Raw genomic sequence first — 15387 nt, 5'->3', positions numbered from 1 at the left:
AGTCTGGTGCAGTGGCAGGTGCCTGTAATTCCAGCTACTCTGGAGGCTGAGGCAGGAGAATCACTTGAACCTGGGAGGCGGAGGTTGCAGTGAGCCGAGATTGCGCCACTGCACTCTAGCCTGGGCGACAGAACAAGACTCCGTCTCAAAAGAAAAAAAAAAAGTTTCTGAAACTGGCCAAGTGTGGTGACTTATGCCTGTAATCCCAGCCCTTTAGGGCGAGGTTGGAGGATAGCTTGAGCCTGGGAGTTCAGGACCAGCCTGGGCAATATGGTGAAACCGTCTACTAAAAATATAAAAATTAGCTGGTTGTTATGGTATGCACCTGTAGTCCCAAATATTTCAGAGGCTGAGATGGGAGGATCATTTGAGCCCAGGAGGTTGCTGGACCCTACCTCTGTCCATTCCACAACTGGGCCTTGCTGGCTGCTGCCTGTTTTTTTCCACTTGGTCATCTTTCTCTTGACTTTCCTGGAAGGAGTGCCAGGGGCTCATGCAGGCAGGCTAACCTCCAGACTGGGCCCACACAATTTAACATTTCTGCTCTGTGCAAGTCATAGACATCTAGGGGACTAGCTGGACATCCACTGGTACTACCACTTGTGGCATTCTTGGTGGCACTGGTGGGGCTACTGCCTCATCCTATGACTTGTAGCCATGTGGTCCACAGTGTATCATGAAGTAACCACGGAAGGGAGTGCAGATCTTGATCACATTGAGGGAGCCATCACCAGACCTGTAGGACTTGGTGATGGTGCTACAGTTAATCTTTTGGCAGCATCAGCTACTGAGGAAATAGTGGCAGTGGCAGGCACTCTGCATGGGTTTGCTCATCATGGGCACCTTTATGGTGGGCTGGGCACTTGCAGCTTCAAATTTGGTGAAAGGCTGGTGTGGCTATGGCTCTGCTTCTTGGTACCTGTCCTTAGCACCACTGATCTGCATCCCTGCTTAACTCCTGCACCTGGCCTTTCTCATGCAGAGCACTGCAGGGCTAGGCATCTGTCTGGGGCCACCAGGCCATGGAGATGTGGGAAGCCCCAAGACAGCATTGGACCTGGATAGTGATACAGCATGTGGCCCTGGTCAGCACCTGCTATGTGATCATTAGGTGGTGTCCAGATGTAGGCCCAGACTTGGAGCTTGGTCATTAATGGGATGTGGGCACAAAAGACACAGAATATAGATACAGACTAGTCAGGATCCTGCCTATTCCTTGAAGGTCCATAAGTATGAGCATCACCAATTCCTGCAGGAGCTCTAATCTCAAATTTGGGGATTTCCACCATCCCACCACCAGCTGCTCATTCTCTGCAACCCCCTACCTCAGTCCCTTTTCACACACACAAAGTCTCTGTTCTGTTTTAGCCAGCAGATCCTGGAAGTCCAGTGAGACTGTGGGGAGATTCCCAAGCACAACAGCTATAATCATGAAGATTCCATCTCATTTGTCCCACCCTCTCCCAACTTCAATAAAATATCCTCTCTCAAAGGCTTGCAGAGGGATTTCAAGGTCTAATTTGCTTGTGGTTTCCCTGATAATGCTTTGGCAAGAGGGTAAGTGTGGGATGAGATTTTTTTTTTCTTTTCTTTTTTTTTTTTTTTTTGAGACAGAGTCTTGCTCTGTCGCCCAGGCTGGAGTGCAGTGGCCGGATCTCAGCTCACTGCAAGCTCCGCCTCCCGGGTTTACGCCATTCTCCTGCCTCAGCCTCCCGAGTAGCTGGGATTACAGGCGCCCGCCACCTCGCCCGGCTAGTTTTTTGTATTTTTTTAGTAGAGACGGGGTTTCACCATGTTCGCCAGGATGGTCTCGATCTCCTGACCTCATGATCCGCCCGTCTCGGCCTCCCAAAGTGCTGGGATTACAGGCTTGAGCCACCGCGCCCGGCCCTTTTTTTTTTTTTTTGAGACAGAGTCTTACTCTGTCCACCAGGCTGGAGTGCAGTGATACAATCTCAGCTCACTGCAACCTCCTCCTCCCAGGTTCAAGCGATTCTTCAGCCTCTCCCTCCTGAGTAGCTGGGATTACAGGCGTGCGCCACTATGTCCAGCTAATTTTGTATTTTTAGTAGAGACGGGGTTTCACCATATTGGCCAGGCTGATCTCGAACTCCTGGCCTCAAGTGATCTGTCCACCTCGGCCTCCCAAAGTGCTGGGATTACAGGCCTGAGCCACTGCGCCTGGCCAAGATTTTAAACCAAATCATCATAGAACTTATGTGAGGTCCCTCCTGGCCCAGACCCATCCCTTCCCTTTCCTGGCCAGCTGTGTCCAAGTGGGCACATGAAAATCGGCGGACTTATGGGGTCCCTGAATCGGTCATTCCACACATTCTCTGCGATGGAGTGTGGATCAGGGATTTCCCGGGCTTCATTTTGCTCAACTGTTTCCATGACAACCCCAAAGTTGTGGCATCAAAAGCGCGACAGGGACTCGCATTTGCCCCCGAGGACAATTACTATATTGAGATGGGGTTCCCAGGGCTGAAGTAGAAAAGTCACAGCAAAACCACGCCTGTGTCTTCCTCCTGCCTCGGGGCCGAACACCTTCCTTCCAGGTACGTGGCAAATATCTCCAAAAGCCCTGCCGCCCGCCAACACCCCTTCAAGTGCCCAGTTCCACGGAGGCGGAAGCAAGGCCCCCGGAAAAACTGGTTTGTCCAGCCCTGTGTTCTTTAAATAGGGTAGACGACCTTGGAGCGCACCGCCCCCTACCGCCAAGGAAGGACACCATTGGCTCTTCCCGGAGGCTTCGCTCTCATTGGTCAGCGAGTGAACGCCGACCTGCAGACGCGGTCCTAAGTTTCTTTTGGTTTCCGGTGTCTCTGCGATGGCGGCTCTGGACTCCCTGTCGCTCTTCACTGGCCTCGGCCTGAGCGAGCAGAAGGCCCGCGAGACGCTCAAGAACACGGCTCTGAGCGCGCAGCTGCGCGAGGCCGCTACTCAGGTGCGAGCCCCTCTGCCCCCGGCCTGGTTTGCGTACCAGGCTGCAACGCAGCGCGGGGCGGGGTCCAGATCCCGACCTGCCCTACTTGTCCCGCTCTTTCCTCTCACTGAGCGCGGGGCTTCTCTCTTGACCCCTCTGACCCCAGGCTCAGCAGACCCTGGGTTCCACCATTGACAAGGCTACTGGGACCCTGTTATATGGCTTGGCCTCCCGACTCAGGGATACTCGGCGTCTCTCCTTCCTTGTAAGCTACATAGCCAGTAAGAAGATCCACACTGAGCCCCAGCTAAGCGGTAAGACCCCTACCTGTCCTGCCAGTTCGCACCAATGCCTCCCTTCAGCCAAGACCCCTGTCTTCCCTTTTTGCCAAGTCCTCCAGTTTCTTCCTAGACACCTGGTTCTGCACAGGCACTGAGGCATGGAGGGGGTGGCCTATGGTGAGACTGACAAGGGAACTGTCAGGGTCTGAGGGGGATCCACTCTCGACACGTGCTTCTTTCTTCCCTGTCCTCTAGGGTGGTGGTGCCAGGGCTTAACTTTTCAGGAGGCCAGACTGTCCTTCGAGTTTCATGAGATTGGGACCCTATCTGGCCACTTCTTGGAGCAGAGATGCCACAAACTCACGGGCTCTTTTTTCTCAGCTGCCCTTGAGTATGTGCGGAGTCACCCGTTGGACCCCATCGACACTGTGGACTTTGAGCAGGAATGTGGCGTGGGTGTCATTGTGACCCCAGAGCAGATTGAGGAGGCTGTGAGTCTTCCCCCAGGCATTGTCTGCCTCCCCAGTCCTGGCCATGGAAAGGAGTGGCTCAGTTTCCCTCCCCAGGAAGACCCAGAGTGAGGGTGTGGGTTCTCAGAATATCTCTAAAGGTGGCTTTCCTGAACCACATGGTGTGGCTTTCTGCAGGTGGAGGCTGCCATTAACAGGCACCGGCGTCAGCTCCTGGTGGAACGTTACCATTTCAACATGGGGCTGCTGATGGGTGAGCAGGGCCTGGAACGGGGCTATATTGTTCTCTCTGGTCATGCCTTTTCTTCTGGGCACAAGTGAGAGGGAGGTGGGGGAAGGAACAGGAGTCACTTAAAGTGGTCTGGCTGGGCTCAGGCTCTGGTTCTCGTGGTCAGCCAGGACCTTTCCTTGGAAAGGAGGTGGGGGGAGTACTCTTTGCTTTTCTGCAGCTCCTTGTGCCTATGCTTCTAGGAGAGGCTCGGGCTGTGCTCAAATGGGCAGATGGCAAAATGATCAAGAATGAAGTGGACATGCAGGTGGGCATGCTTCATTAAGCTGAAGCTGGCAAAGGCTGGTATGAACAGGGCCTGGAATCCACTAAGGGATAAAAGGCAGGAGGAGGGCTGGGCATGGTGGCTCACACTTATGATCCCAGCACTTTGGGAGGCCAAGGCAGGAGGATGACTTGAGCCCAGGAGTTCAAGACTAACCTGAGCAACACAGAACCCATCTCTACAGAAAATTTAAAAATTAGCCAGACATGGTGGTGTATACCTGTAGTCCCAGCAACTTGTGGGGCTGAGGTGGAAGAATTCCTTGAACCTAAGAGGTCAAGGCTGCATTAAGCTCTGATTGCACCACTGCACTCCTTCCTGGGGTACAGAGTGAGACCCTGTCTCAAAATCAACAACAATAAAAAAGGTGGGAGGGGGCTGGGCCTGGTGGCTCACGCCTGTAATCTCAACACTATTGGGAGGCTGAGGTGGGCGGATCACGTGAGGTCAGGAGTTCGAGACCAGCCTGGCCAACATGGTAAAACCCCATCTGTACAAAAAGTACAAAAATTAGCTGGGCGTGGTGGTGGGCACTTGTAGTCCCTGCTACTCAGGAGGGCTGAGGTGGGAGAATTGCTTGAATCCAGGAGGCAGAGGTTTCAGTGAGCTGAGACTGCGCCATTGCACCTCCACACTGGGCAACAAGAGCAATACTCCAGTCTGGGCAACAAGAGCGATAGCATTTTAAGCTAGCAGACCCACATGAGAAGTGGTGGGATGGGCTAGGTAGGATCTTTCGGTCAGTACTGGTAGATAGGCCAGGAAGCCTTGGGTGGGTGGGTAGGATCAGTCAGGGGCTCTTTGAAAGAGGATACTCCTGTCCCTGCCTGACTCTGGTCTCTGCTCAGGTCCTCCACCTTCTGGGCCCCAAGCTGGAGGCTGATTTGGAGAAGAAGCCCAAGGTAGGGCTGGGCATGGCCCTGAGTCCCTGAGGGTGAGGTGAGGTATGGTGAGACTTCAGGTTGGGGAAGGAAGTGTCTGACCACAGTAATCCCAAGACCCTGTCCAAGAGAAAATTTGATGCCATTTTCTGAAGCACCTGGGGCTTCTTTCAGGTGGCAAAAGCTCGGCTGGAAGAAACAGACCGGAGGACAGCAAAAGATGTGATGGAGAATGGTGAGAAGCTTGAGGCTCCTGTCACAGCATTCAGCTCCCTGACTCTGAGCCTCCTCAGAAGAGTCCTTACAGGCTCCTCAGGCACTTGGCTTACTCAGTACCCTGACTTCTGTCTCAAGACTGGGATTCCTGGTGTTTCCCTGGTTCCCTTTGCCCAGAGACTGGCATGAGAGGCCTCAGATGTCTGGCTCTAGATCTCTCTGGAATTGAGGGAAGAGGGGTCTACTCAGTTCTGTTCTGGCTGTAGGATATGGTAAATGTATCCAGAGGACAAGTTTTCCTTGTTTTGTTCCCCACAGGTGAGACTGCTGACCAGACCCTGTCTCTGATGGAGCAGCTCCGGGGGGAGGCCCTTAAGTTCCACAAGCCTGGTTAGTGGGCATGTCAAAACCCTGGGGAGGGCTGGATCTTGGCAGTAGCTCCTATAGTCAGGCCCCTAGGGTCAGAGGCTTTGGCTGCAGCCTGGTCCTTAGGCTTATTCTGGTCCTGGCAGGTGAGAACTACAAGACCCCAGGCTATGTGGTCACTCCACATACCATGAATCTACTAAAGCAGCACCTGGAGATTACTGGTGGGCAGGTATGTGGGAATGTGGTCATGTGAGCTTGTGCCATCAAACACCTGCCTGAGTGCCTGGGCTGCCTCCATACTGCCCCATCTCACCCATTACCATGGCCTTCCTGGGAGGGAACTTCTGTTTCTTTAGGGTCATCTGAGCTCTGACTTTATTTCTCTTTTCCCATCCCCCTTATTTTAGGTACGTACCCGGTTCCCGCCAGAACCCAATGGAATCCTGCATATTGGACATGCCAAAGCCATCAATTTCAACTTTGGTTATGCCAAGGTAAGCATGTGTCTAGGCACCTGGCAAGCAAGATGACCACTAGAAGTTCCCATGAGTGGATACCATGTCCCTGCTTTGCTGTCTGCTCCCAATAATGTAGCCAGGTGGACAGACACCACGGAAAGGAACCACATGTGTGACAGATACCTAGGAATCTATTGAGCTTATTGGAATAAATAGCTCCCTCCCTCTGAGGAGTCAGTGAGTTCAAATTTGGGGGAGTTGCCAGTGCAGTCCCTAGGCCTAGAAAGATGCTATGCTGTCTGTCCCAAGTTGGTGTACGAGATGCCTTATCTAGACATTTAGATGCAGGAAGGTGAGAAGCTCTTGAAAGCATTTTTGATTCTGACATGAGGCTAGGTGGGGTGGCTCACGCCTGTAATCCCAGCACTTAGGGAGGCTAAAGTGGGTGGATCACTTGAGGTCAGGAGTTTGAGACCAACCTGGCCAACATGGTGAAACCCTACCTCTACTAAAAATACAAAAATTAGCTGGCCATGGTGGCACATGCTTGTAGTCTCAGCTACTGGGAGGCTGGAGGAGAAACCCGGGAGGTGGAGGCTGCAGTAAGCCAAGATCGTGCCACTGCACTCCAGCCTGGGCGACAGAGCGAGACTTCATCTCAGAAAAAAAAAAAAAAGATCTGACATGAGAGTGCTCTGTGAATATCCTAGTTTGATGAACGGCATTGTGGGGCTAATGGATGATGTGGGAGTTCACAGGTGGTGTAACTTTCCTAGGCTAACAATGGCATCTGTTTTCTGCGTTTTGACGACACCAACCCTGAGAAGGAGGAAGCAAAGTTCTTCAGTGCCATCTGTGATATGGTGGCCTGGCTGGGTATGGACTGGACAAAGCCTAGAAGGGCTGGTGGTTAGTGGGCCTCTCCTTGGACCATGGCCTACCACTGGTTTCTGGCTGGCTGCTCATACTTTGTCTCATTTTGCTCCAGGCTACACACCTTACAAAGTGACATATGCCTCTGACTATTTTGACCAGCTATATGCGTGGGCTGTGGAGCTTATCCGCAGGTAAGGCCAGGGCCATGACGTAGAGCCAGGCAGGCTGACTAGGTCACAGCCATGCTGGGCACTCACACCCCTTCCCCACAGGGGTCTGGCTTATGTGTGCCACCAGCGAGTAGAGGAGCTCAAAGGACATAATACTCTGCCCTCACCCTGGAGAGACCGTCCCACGGAGGAGTCACTGCTGCTCTTTGAGGTGGGGTCCTAGAGGAACATCTGGGTTTGGGTGGGCCAAGGTGCTCAGAATGAAATGCCCCTGTGCTTAGAGACAGCCTGAGTCCTTGTTCTCCTCAGGCAATGCGCAAGGGCAAGTTTTCAGAGGGCGAGGCCACACTACGGATGAAGCTGGTGATGGAGGATGGCAAGATGGACCCTGTAGCCTACCGAGTCAAGTATATACCACACCACCGCACAGGGGACAAATGGTGGGTGTAGAATGGAGTGGGGTGGGGGGCTGCGGAGCAGGACGATAGGCCATGGGATAGGGCAGAGTAGGGCTGGATGGTAGGGCCCACTGCCTATGCCCCACAGGTGCATCTATCCCACCTACGACTACACACACTGCCTCTGTGACTCCATCGAGCACATCACTCACTCACTCTGCACCAAGGAATTCCAGGCCCGGTGAGGGAGCTGGGTCCATGGGGTGGTAGGGCCAATGGAATTCCAGCAGCCCTTCCTGTGGTCTCTGCCTGGTTCCAGAGCTGGCCAGTCCTAACCCTACTCTCTCACCCCAGACGCTCTTCCTATTTCTGGCTTTGCAATGCACTGGACATCTATTGCCCCGTGCAGTGGGAGTATGGCCGTCTCAACCTGCACTATGCTGTTGTCTCTAAGAGGAAGATCCTCCAGCTTGTAGCAACTGGTGCTGTGCGGTAGGTGTGGCTGTTTGGCTTATGAAAGGTTAATGGCATGCACTCCCAAAGGCCTTCTCACTAACCTTCTTATCCACAGGGATTGGGACGACCCACGGCTCTTTACACTCACGGCCCTGCGACGGCGGGGCTTCCCGCCTGAGGCCATCAACAGCTTCTGTGCCCGGGTATAGCCCAGCAGGTTGGGTGGACAGATTGAGGGTTGAGTGTGGCAGTTTGTGATTGTAGCTGTGACTGATGAACTTTCCTGCCAGGTGGGAGTGACTGTGGCACAGACCACAATGGAGCCACATCTTCTAGAAGCCTGTGTGCGTGATGTGCTCAATGACACAGCCCCACGAGCCATGGCTGTGCTGGAGTCACTACGGGTCATCATCACCAACTTTCCTGCTGCCAAGGTGGGCCTGCCTCAACATGTGTGTTGCACGTGTGTGTATGTGTGTGTGTAGCTGGGGATACACTTGGCTCTGGGCATGGAGGTCCTCATGCTGAGTATGACTCATACCTGTCTCCTGCTATAGTCCTTGGACATCCAGGTGCCCAACTTCCCAGCTGATGAGACCAAAGGCTTCCATCAGGTTCCCTTTGCACCCATTGTCTTCATTGAGAGGACTGACTTCAAGGAGGTAAATGGGGGTGGAGGGTCCCGTTTGCTGCTGAGTCTGGTCCTGGGAACCTTTCATCTCCTTATCTCTGTCAGTCCATCTACTTCCTGCTTCAGATGAACCAGTCCTTACCAGACATGGGGGTGGGGAAGCTTCACCACTTGTTTGACCCTTGCAGCCTCTTGTGTTTACCCCACTTCCTATGTCTAGGAGCCAGAGCCAGGATTTAAGCGCCTGGCTTGGGGCCAGCCTGTGGGCCTGAGGCATACAGGCTACGTCATTGAGCTGCAGCATGTTGTCAAGGTGAGAGCCAGCTGCAGCCTTCCTACTGCAGTGCCTGCTGGGGCCAGGATGTGAGTGTAGCCTGCAATCCTGGTTGTGGTTCCCGGATCTAATTGCTGCTCCCCTCCCACTACTTCCAGAGCCCCAGTGGTTCTGTAGAGAGTCTGGAGGTGACCTGCAGACGGGCAGATGCTGGAGAGAAGCCAAAGGCCTTTATTCACTGGGTGTCACAGCCTTTGATGTGTGAGGTTCGCCTCTATGAGCGACTGTGAGTGAACAGAGATGGGGTGGGGGCAGGTACAAGATGCACATTGCCTGCTGTGACTGTCCAGCTGGGGGTATGACCTTCACTCTGGCTGCAGATTCCAGCACAAGAACCCTGAAGATCCTACTGAGGTGCCTGGTGGATTCTTAAGTGACCTGAACCTGGTAGGTTCATGAGGTTTGGGGTTGGGGAGGTAGGCCTTCCTGGTTGGATGGTTGCCTGAGTTCCCTGCCTGCAGGCATCACTACACGTGGTGGAGGCAGCATTAGTGGACTGCTCTGTGGCCCTGGCAAAACCCTTCGACAAGTTCCAGTTTGAGCGTCTTGGATACTTCTCCGTGGATCCAGACAGTCATCAGGGAAAGGTGCTTGACTTTACCCACTTGCCCTCATCTACAGAAGTGACAGTGGCTGCCATTCACTGTGCCAAGTGCTCTGCATATATTCCCTTAGTTAATCCACACCACCTGAGGGAGGTGGTATTCATATTCTACTAATGGGAAACTGGCACTGAGGATATTAAGTCTATGCACAAAATTTTGTATGAAGACTGCTTTTTTTTTTTTTTTTTGAGACGGAGTCTTGCAGTGTTGCCCGGAGCTGGAGTGCAATGGTGCCATCTCGGCTCACTGCAACCTCTGCCTCCCAGGTTCAAGTGATTCTCCTGCCTCAGCCTCCTGAGTAGCTGGGATTACAGGCACCTGCTACCATGCCCGGCTAATGTTTTATATTTTTAGTAGAGATGGGGTTTCACCATGTTGGCCAGGATGGTCTGGAATTCCTGACCTCATGATCTGTCCGCCTCGGCCTCCCAAAGTGCTGGGATCACAGGCATGAGCCACTGCGCCAGACCTTTTTTATTTTATTTTTTTTTAATTATTATTTTTTGGGGCCTGGCATGGTGGCTCACACCTATAATCCCAGCACTTTGGGAGGCCAAGGCGGGCTGATCACCAGAGGTCAGGAATTCGAGACCACCCTGGCCAACATGGTGAAACACCCATGCCTACAAAAAAAAAAATATATATATATATATATATATAATTATTATTTTTGATATCTTTCATTAAGGGAGCTAATAACCTTTCTTTTTATTTACTTTAGACACAGGGTCTTACTCTTGCCTAGGGTGGTGTGAAGTTCTGCAATCATATCACTGTGGCGTCGAACTACTGGGCTCAAGCTATCCTCCTGCCTCAGTCTCCTGAGTAGCTTGAGACTACATGTGCACACTACCATGCCTGGCTAATTTTAAAACTTTTTGTAGAGGCGAGTTCTCACTATGTTGCCCAGGCTGGTCTTGAACTACTAGCTTCAAGCAGTCCTCCTGCGTCAGCCTCCCAGAGTGCTGGGATTACAGGCATGAGCCACCGTGCCCAGCCATACTGCCATCCTTTTTTTTTTTCCTTTTTAATGAAGTCTTGCCCTGTTTCCCAGGCTGGAGTACAGTGGCACCATCTCGGCCCACTGCAACCTCCACCTCCCAGGCTCAAGCCATTCTCCTGCCTCAGCCTTCCAAGTAGCTGGGATTACAGGCACATGTCACCATGCCCGACTAATTTTTTTTTTCTTTTTTTTTTTGTTGAGATGGAATCTAACTCTTTCGCCCAGGCTGGAGTGTAGTGGCACAATCTCCGCCCACTGCAACCTCCGCCTCCCTGGCTCAAGCCATTCTCTTGCCTCAGCCTTCCTAGTAGCTGGGATTACAGACACATGCTACTGTGCCCCGCTAATTTTTATTTTATTTTATTTTTTTTGAGACGGAGTCTTACTCTGTCGCCCGGGCTGGAGTGTAATGGCACAATCTCGGCTTACTGGAAGCTCTGCCTCCTGGGTTCATGCCATTCTCCTGCCTCAGCCTGCAGAGTAGGTAGGACTACAGGCGCCCGCCACCATGTCCAGCTAATTTTTTGTTTTTTAGCAGAGACGGGGTTTCACCGTGTTAGCCAGGCTGGTCTCCTAACCTCGTGATCCGCCCACCTCGGCCTCCCAAAGTGCTGGAATTACAGGCGTGAACCACTGCGCCCGGCCTAATTTTTGTATTTTTAGTAGAGATGGAGTTTTGCCATGTTGGCCAGGCTGGTCTCGAACTGCTGACCTCAGATGATATGCCTGTCTCAGCCTTCCAAAGTGCTGAGATTACAGGTGTGAGCCACTGCACCAGCCCACCCTGTCTTTCTTACTCCTTAAAGTAGGGGGCAAACATGGTGGTTATAATCCATATAAAACTACACCCTAGATCCCCACGGTGGTTGTTATAGTCCATATAATACTACAGCCTAGAGCCCCATCCAGTCCCTTACCTAAAGTCACAAAGTTATTGAGGACCTGGGTCTCCTGACCCTTAGTCCCTTGGCTTCTTTGGCTTAAGAAGGAAGTTAGGGGGAGGTGTCTGGGGTGAAACCTGCCCAGGCCTCCCTGGTCTTGTTCTGGGTTGATGGTCATCCTTTCCCTCTGCCCTCCAGCTTGTTTTTAACCGAACTGTCACACTGAAGGAAGACCCAGGAAAGGTGTGAGCTGGAAGCACTGAACCTACCTCATCCTCCTGGAGGTTGGGGCTACCTTCGCCACCCCAAATTCCATGTCAATAAAGAACAGCTAAATTCTTCTAGAGTCTGTGTGTTACCTCTGCACTTCTAGCTTCTGAGGGCCCTGGAGACATGCTGGTGGTGGTGGTGGTATGGTTGGGGGACGGAGTTGTTCCTTTTGCACATTTTGTCTGAGAATGGGGCTTTCCTAGAACAGAGTGGTACTGACAGCTTTGAAAGCACTGGTGCACTTTTTGGTGCTTAAAGGCAGCGGGGGCCTGGGTGGGATTCATACCCTCCGCACCTGATCTGAGGGAATGGAGGGCTCTGGGGTGTTTGTCCATGGTTAGGACCCCTTTTAGAGGGATCTAAAAAGTTTGTTTCTGTTGGTTGAAGAAGAGAGTCCTAGCTCCCAGTCTGATCATTCAGCATGTAATTCTTTTTTTCTTTTTTTTTTGATGTGGAGTTCCACTCTGTAGCCCAGGCTGGAGTGCAGTGGCTTGATCTCGGCTCACTGCAACCTCTGCCTCCTGGGTTCAAGCGATTCTCATGCCTCAGCCTCCCAAGTAGCTGGGATTACAGGTGGGCGCCACCACTCACGAGTAATTTTTGTAATTTTAGTAGAGAAGGGGTTTCACCAAGTTGGCCGGACTGGTCTGGAATTTCTGACCTCAAGTTTTCCACCCAGTTCGGCCTCCCAAAGTGCTGGGATTGCAGGCGTGAGCCCCTGCGCCCAATCAACATGTAATTCTTTTTTACTTTTGAGACGGAGTCTCACTCTGTTGCCCAGGCTGGAGTGCAATGGCGTGATCTCAGCTCACTGCAACCTCCGCCTCCCAGGTTCAAGCAGTTCTCCTGCCTCAGCCTCTTAAGTGGTGGGGATCACAGGCATGCATCACCACACTCAGCTAATTCTGTATTTTTAGTAGAGACGGGTTTCGCCATGTTGGCCAGGCTGGTCTCGAACTCCTGACCTTAGGTGATCCACCGCCTCGGCCTCCAAAGTGTGGGATTGCAGGCGTGAGCCCCTGCGCCCAATCAACATGTAATTCTTTTTTACTTTTGAGACGGAGTCTCACTCTGTTGCCCAGGCTGGAGTGCAATGGCGTGATCTCAGCTCACTGCAACCTCCGCCTCCCAGGTTCAAGCAGTTCTCCTGCCTCAGCCTCTTAAGTGGTGGGGATCACAGGCATGCATCACCACACTCAGCTAATTCTGTATTTTTAGTAGAGACGGGTTTCGCCATGTTGGCCAGGCTGGTCTCGAACTCCTGACCTTAGGTGATCCACCGCCTCGGCCTCCCAAAGTGTTGGGATTACAGGCGTCAGCCACCGCGCCCGGCCCATTCGGCATATAATTTTTGAGTGCCTACTACGTGCCAGGCACCGTGAGATGAGGCATACGTGCTGTGGTGGCCTTCCAAGTTCACGGGAGGGGAAATGGGTGACCATGCACTGTATGGGAGAGGTCACCCCAGGTCACCCTGGGGCCTGTGCAGGACTGGAAGAGGTTCCTGACCCAGCCTGGGCCTCAGAAAAGATTACTCTAACGAAGTGACTTCTGAAGGGAATCACGAAAGACTACGGGGAGTTTGCCAGAATAAGAGGAACAAGGGCAAAACCTCGGAGGCAATAAGAGTCTGCCTGGAAGCCCTCTGGGGGCAGTGTGGGCTGCTGCTGAGGCCTGAGTGTGCCTGCAGCTTTAACGCCTTCCACATTTTCCCTGTATACAAACACTAGGCTACCCGGGGGCCCGCTTTAAGGTGGACCCAACTGCTGAAGGCTGAACTCATATGGCAGCAGATGGCGGGAGTTCCAGATGCTGAGTCCTCCAGGGGGTGAGCAACCTAGAGGCTTTCCAGGCAGGGCACGCCTGGGGACGCCAGGCCCAGGACAGAAGCTTGTGGAGTCCACCTTAAGCGAGAGGCCGAGCGCGGCCAGGCCCCGCCCCGCGTGGGGGTGCTCGACCAAAGGAGGCTCTGGCGGGCGACGGAAGGTGGGTCCAAGGAGCTGGAGCCCTAGCCTTCCGAGGCTCCACTACTAGGCCAAGTCACGGCCCTAGCTCCACCCCACATGGAGGGACGTCCATGGGCGGAGCGAGCCGTCCATACCCTATGATCCACCATCCGCTCTAGCAGCCAGAAGCGCGGCCAGTCTCCCCCCTGCTGAAGCGTTCACTTTAAGTCTGGCCGGGAGGCAGTCCCAGATCTCGCGGGATCCGACGCCCCGATTCTCGCGAGAGGAGCAATCGACTCCTATTGGCTGTGAGGGTTGAATGTAAGATGGCGCCCAGGGAGCTGTGAGGAGAAAACCCTGTCGGTCTTGGAGCGACGACGGCAAAACCAGGGTCCCTGGCGGTGCGGCGGGGCCGGCGGGTAGAGCGGAGGCGGCGGCGGCGGTGACGTCGCCGGGTGAGGGCTCCAGTGCGGGCGGGGATGCGGTGAGGCTGTGGGCCTGAGTCGGGGAGCCTACCCCACACAACGGCGGGCGGGGGCGGGCGGGCCGCTACCGCTGGGCCCTGGAGAGCTCGGGGCGGCTCCGGAGCCGAAAACGTTCCTGGGCTCGCGCACCCCGCCCTGTGGGTGGGGGAGGGGTGGGCCGGAGATTTGGGTGGGCGCGGCGCGAGATCGCGCGCTAGTGCGGGCGCGCGGCTGAGCCTGTTTTTACTCGCGGGCGCGCGCGCGCTGTGCGGCTCTGGGTGCGCGTGGCCGCCGACGTGCGCGCTCCCGGCCCGGATATCTCTTCTCTAGGAGCTGTGGCCCGTGGGCAAGAGCGGCTTTCCGTGGCGCGCGCCCTTCACAACCCCCCAGTTTTGGGGCGCGTGCTCTGATGTTGGGTGGCGGTGCCGCCTCGAGAGCGCGCAGGAGGCTTCTGCTGAGCAGAGGGCCGGCCGAGGCTCGTTGCGCGGGGAAGGTTGAGGATTGGGTCCTTTCTGGTCTGGTGACGTTCCCGGGCATCCGTGGCCTCGGCCTGGAAAGAAACCAACCAGCTTTGAGCTGTCTGGCTTGCGGCTCCACTCCTCTGTGAGGGGGGCGAGATTGCCCGTTCTCCTCAAAGAATGCCGTTACTTGAGGCCCAAGTACGGTGTGAGTGCTTGGGTAGGGTGCTTCTGCTTCGGAAACCAAGCCCTGTTGGCTTGAGAGGGCAGTGAGCCCCTTCGGATTTCCTCACCTTGTACTGGGCTTTGTGCCGGGTAGGGAGGGTTAATATTGGAAGGCCCTTGAGTGGTACCTGCTTATCTTTCATTAGAAATTAATACGTCCATAAGCGCAATTCATACACGTCACCACTGTGCGCTCCGGAAGGGAATTCGCTTATGTGGACCATGTGAACTCCGAGCTCTAAAATGCCAGTTTAAATTCTTAAACGCAGGCTTTTCTTTTGCGTAGGTGGGAGGGGCTTACTTTAGTCTGTTATACTAAGGGCCCACCTTTGCCTCAGCCAAAAAGTTGACCTTAAACAAAATTGAACAACCTGAGAATCAGTGCTTTACCTTTTTTGAAATTGCAGAAATCTCCAGCAGAAATTACTAAAATCTGACAGTGTATCACTGTAAAAGTCACTTTTGATGTAGGATTTCAGTCCTTTTCAGTTCTTTTTTTGACCCTGCCACTGTGT

At 53.6% G+C, this 15387-nt stretch overlaps 2 protein-coding genes across 7 annotated transcripts in view; both read left to right on the top strand.

Moving 5' to 3' along the window:
- The first annotated feature begins 2444 nt into the window (after positions 1-2444).
- On the top strand, positions 2445-11855 carry QARS1 (glutaminyl-tRNA synthetase 1). 2 transcript variants are annotated; one of them, XM_033206857.1, is made up of 24 exons: positions 2445-2947; positions 3093-3240; positions 3589-3698; positions 3855-3930; positions 4149-4213; positions 5080-5133; positions 5287-5347; positions 5647-5718; positions 5841-5926; positions 6105-6191; positions 6932-7031; positions 7144-7222; positions 7304-7412; positions 7511-7608; positions 7748-7840; positions 7954-8091; positions 8171-8258; positions 8346-8489; positions 8613-8717; positions 8907-8999; positions 9119-9246; positions 9341-9407; positions 9482-9607; positions 11708-11855. In XM_033206857.1, exons 1-24 carry the CDS (start codon positions 2831-2833, stop codon positions 11756-11758), a joined length of 2295 nt encoding a protein of 764 aa, XP_033062748.1. In that variant the 5' UTR covers positions 2445-2830; the 3' UTR covers positions 11759-11855. The 2 variants fall into 2 exon arrangements, with proteins under 2 accessions (XP_033062748.1, XP_033062739.1); XM_033206848.1 differs by having other exon boundaries at positions 7511-7641.
- A 1873-nt stretch (positions 11856-13728) lies between these two features.
- QRICH1 (glutamine rich 1) overlaps positions 13729-15387 on the top strand; it is a 68825-nt gene continuing 67166 nt past the window's right edge. For 2 of the 5 annotated variants that reach the window (XM_033206798.1, XM_033206809.1), the window contains exon 1: positions 13729-14180. The gene's annotated coding sequence lies outside the window, so the exon portion shown is untranslated. Of the gene's footprint in view, positions 14181-14472; positions 14868-15387 lie in introns of those variants that run through there. The other 3 variants (XM_033206816.1, XM_033206835.1, XM_033206825.1) reach the window with 3 other exon arrangements.

Source organism: Trachypithecus francoisi, unplaced genomic scaffold (assembly GCF_009764315.1).
Source record: "Trachypithecus francoisi isolate TF-2019V2 unplaced genomic scaffold, Tfra_2.0 Lachesis_group0, whole genome shotgun sequence".
In the NCBI taxonomy this organism is placed as follows: Eukaryota; Metazoa; Chordata; class Mammalia; order Primates; family Cercopithecidae; genus Trachypithecus; species Trachypithecus francoisi.
Note: the sequence above shows the minus strand (reverse complement) of the source record. Positions and strands in the feature narration are given on the sequence as shown.

Bases quoted from the DNA above. Each gene is read 5' to 3' on its own strand.
- QARS1 (XM_033206848.1), top strand. From the start codon at position 2,831: ATGGCGGCTCTGGACTCCCTGTCGCTCTTCACTGGCCTCGGCCTGAGC. The intron at 5,134-5,286 runs GTAGGGCTGGGC...GGCTTCTTTCAG, and splicing joins ATTTGGAGAAGAAGCCCAAG to GTGGCAAAAGCTCGGCTGGA. The intron at 9,608-11,707 runs GTGCTTGACTTT...TCTGCCCTCCAG, and splicing joins CAGACAGTCATCAGGGAAAG to CTTGTTTTTAACCGAACTGT.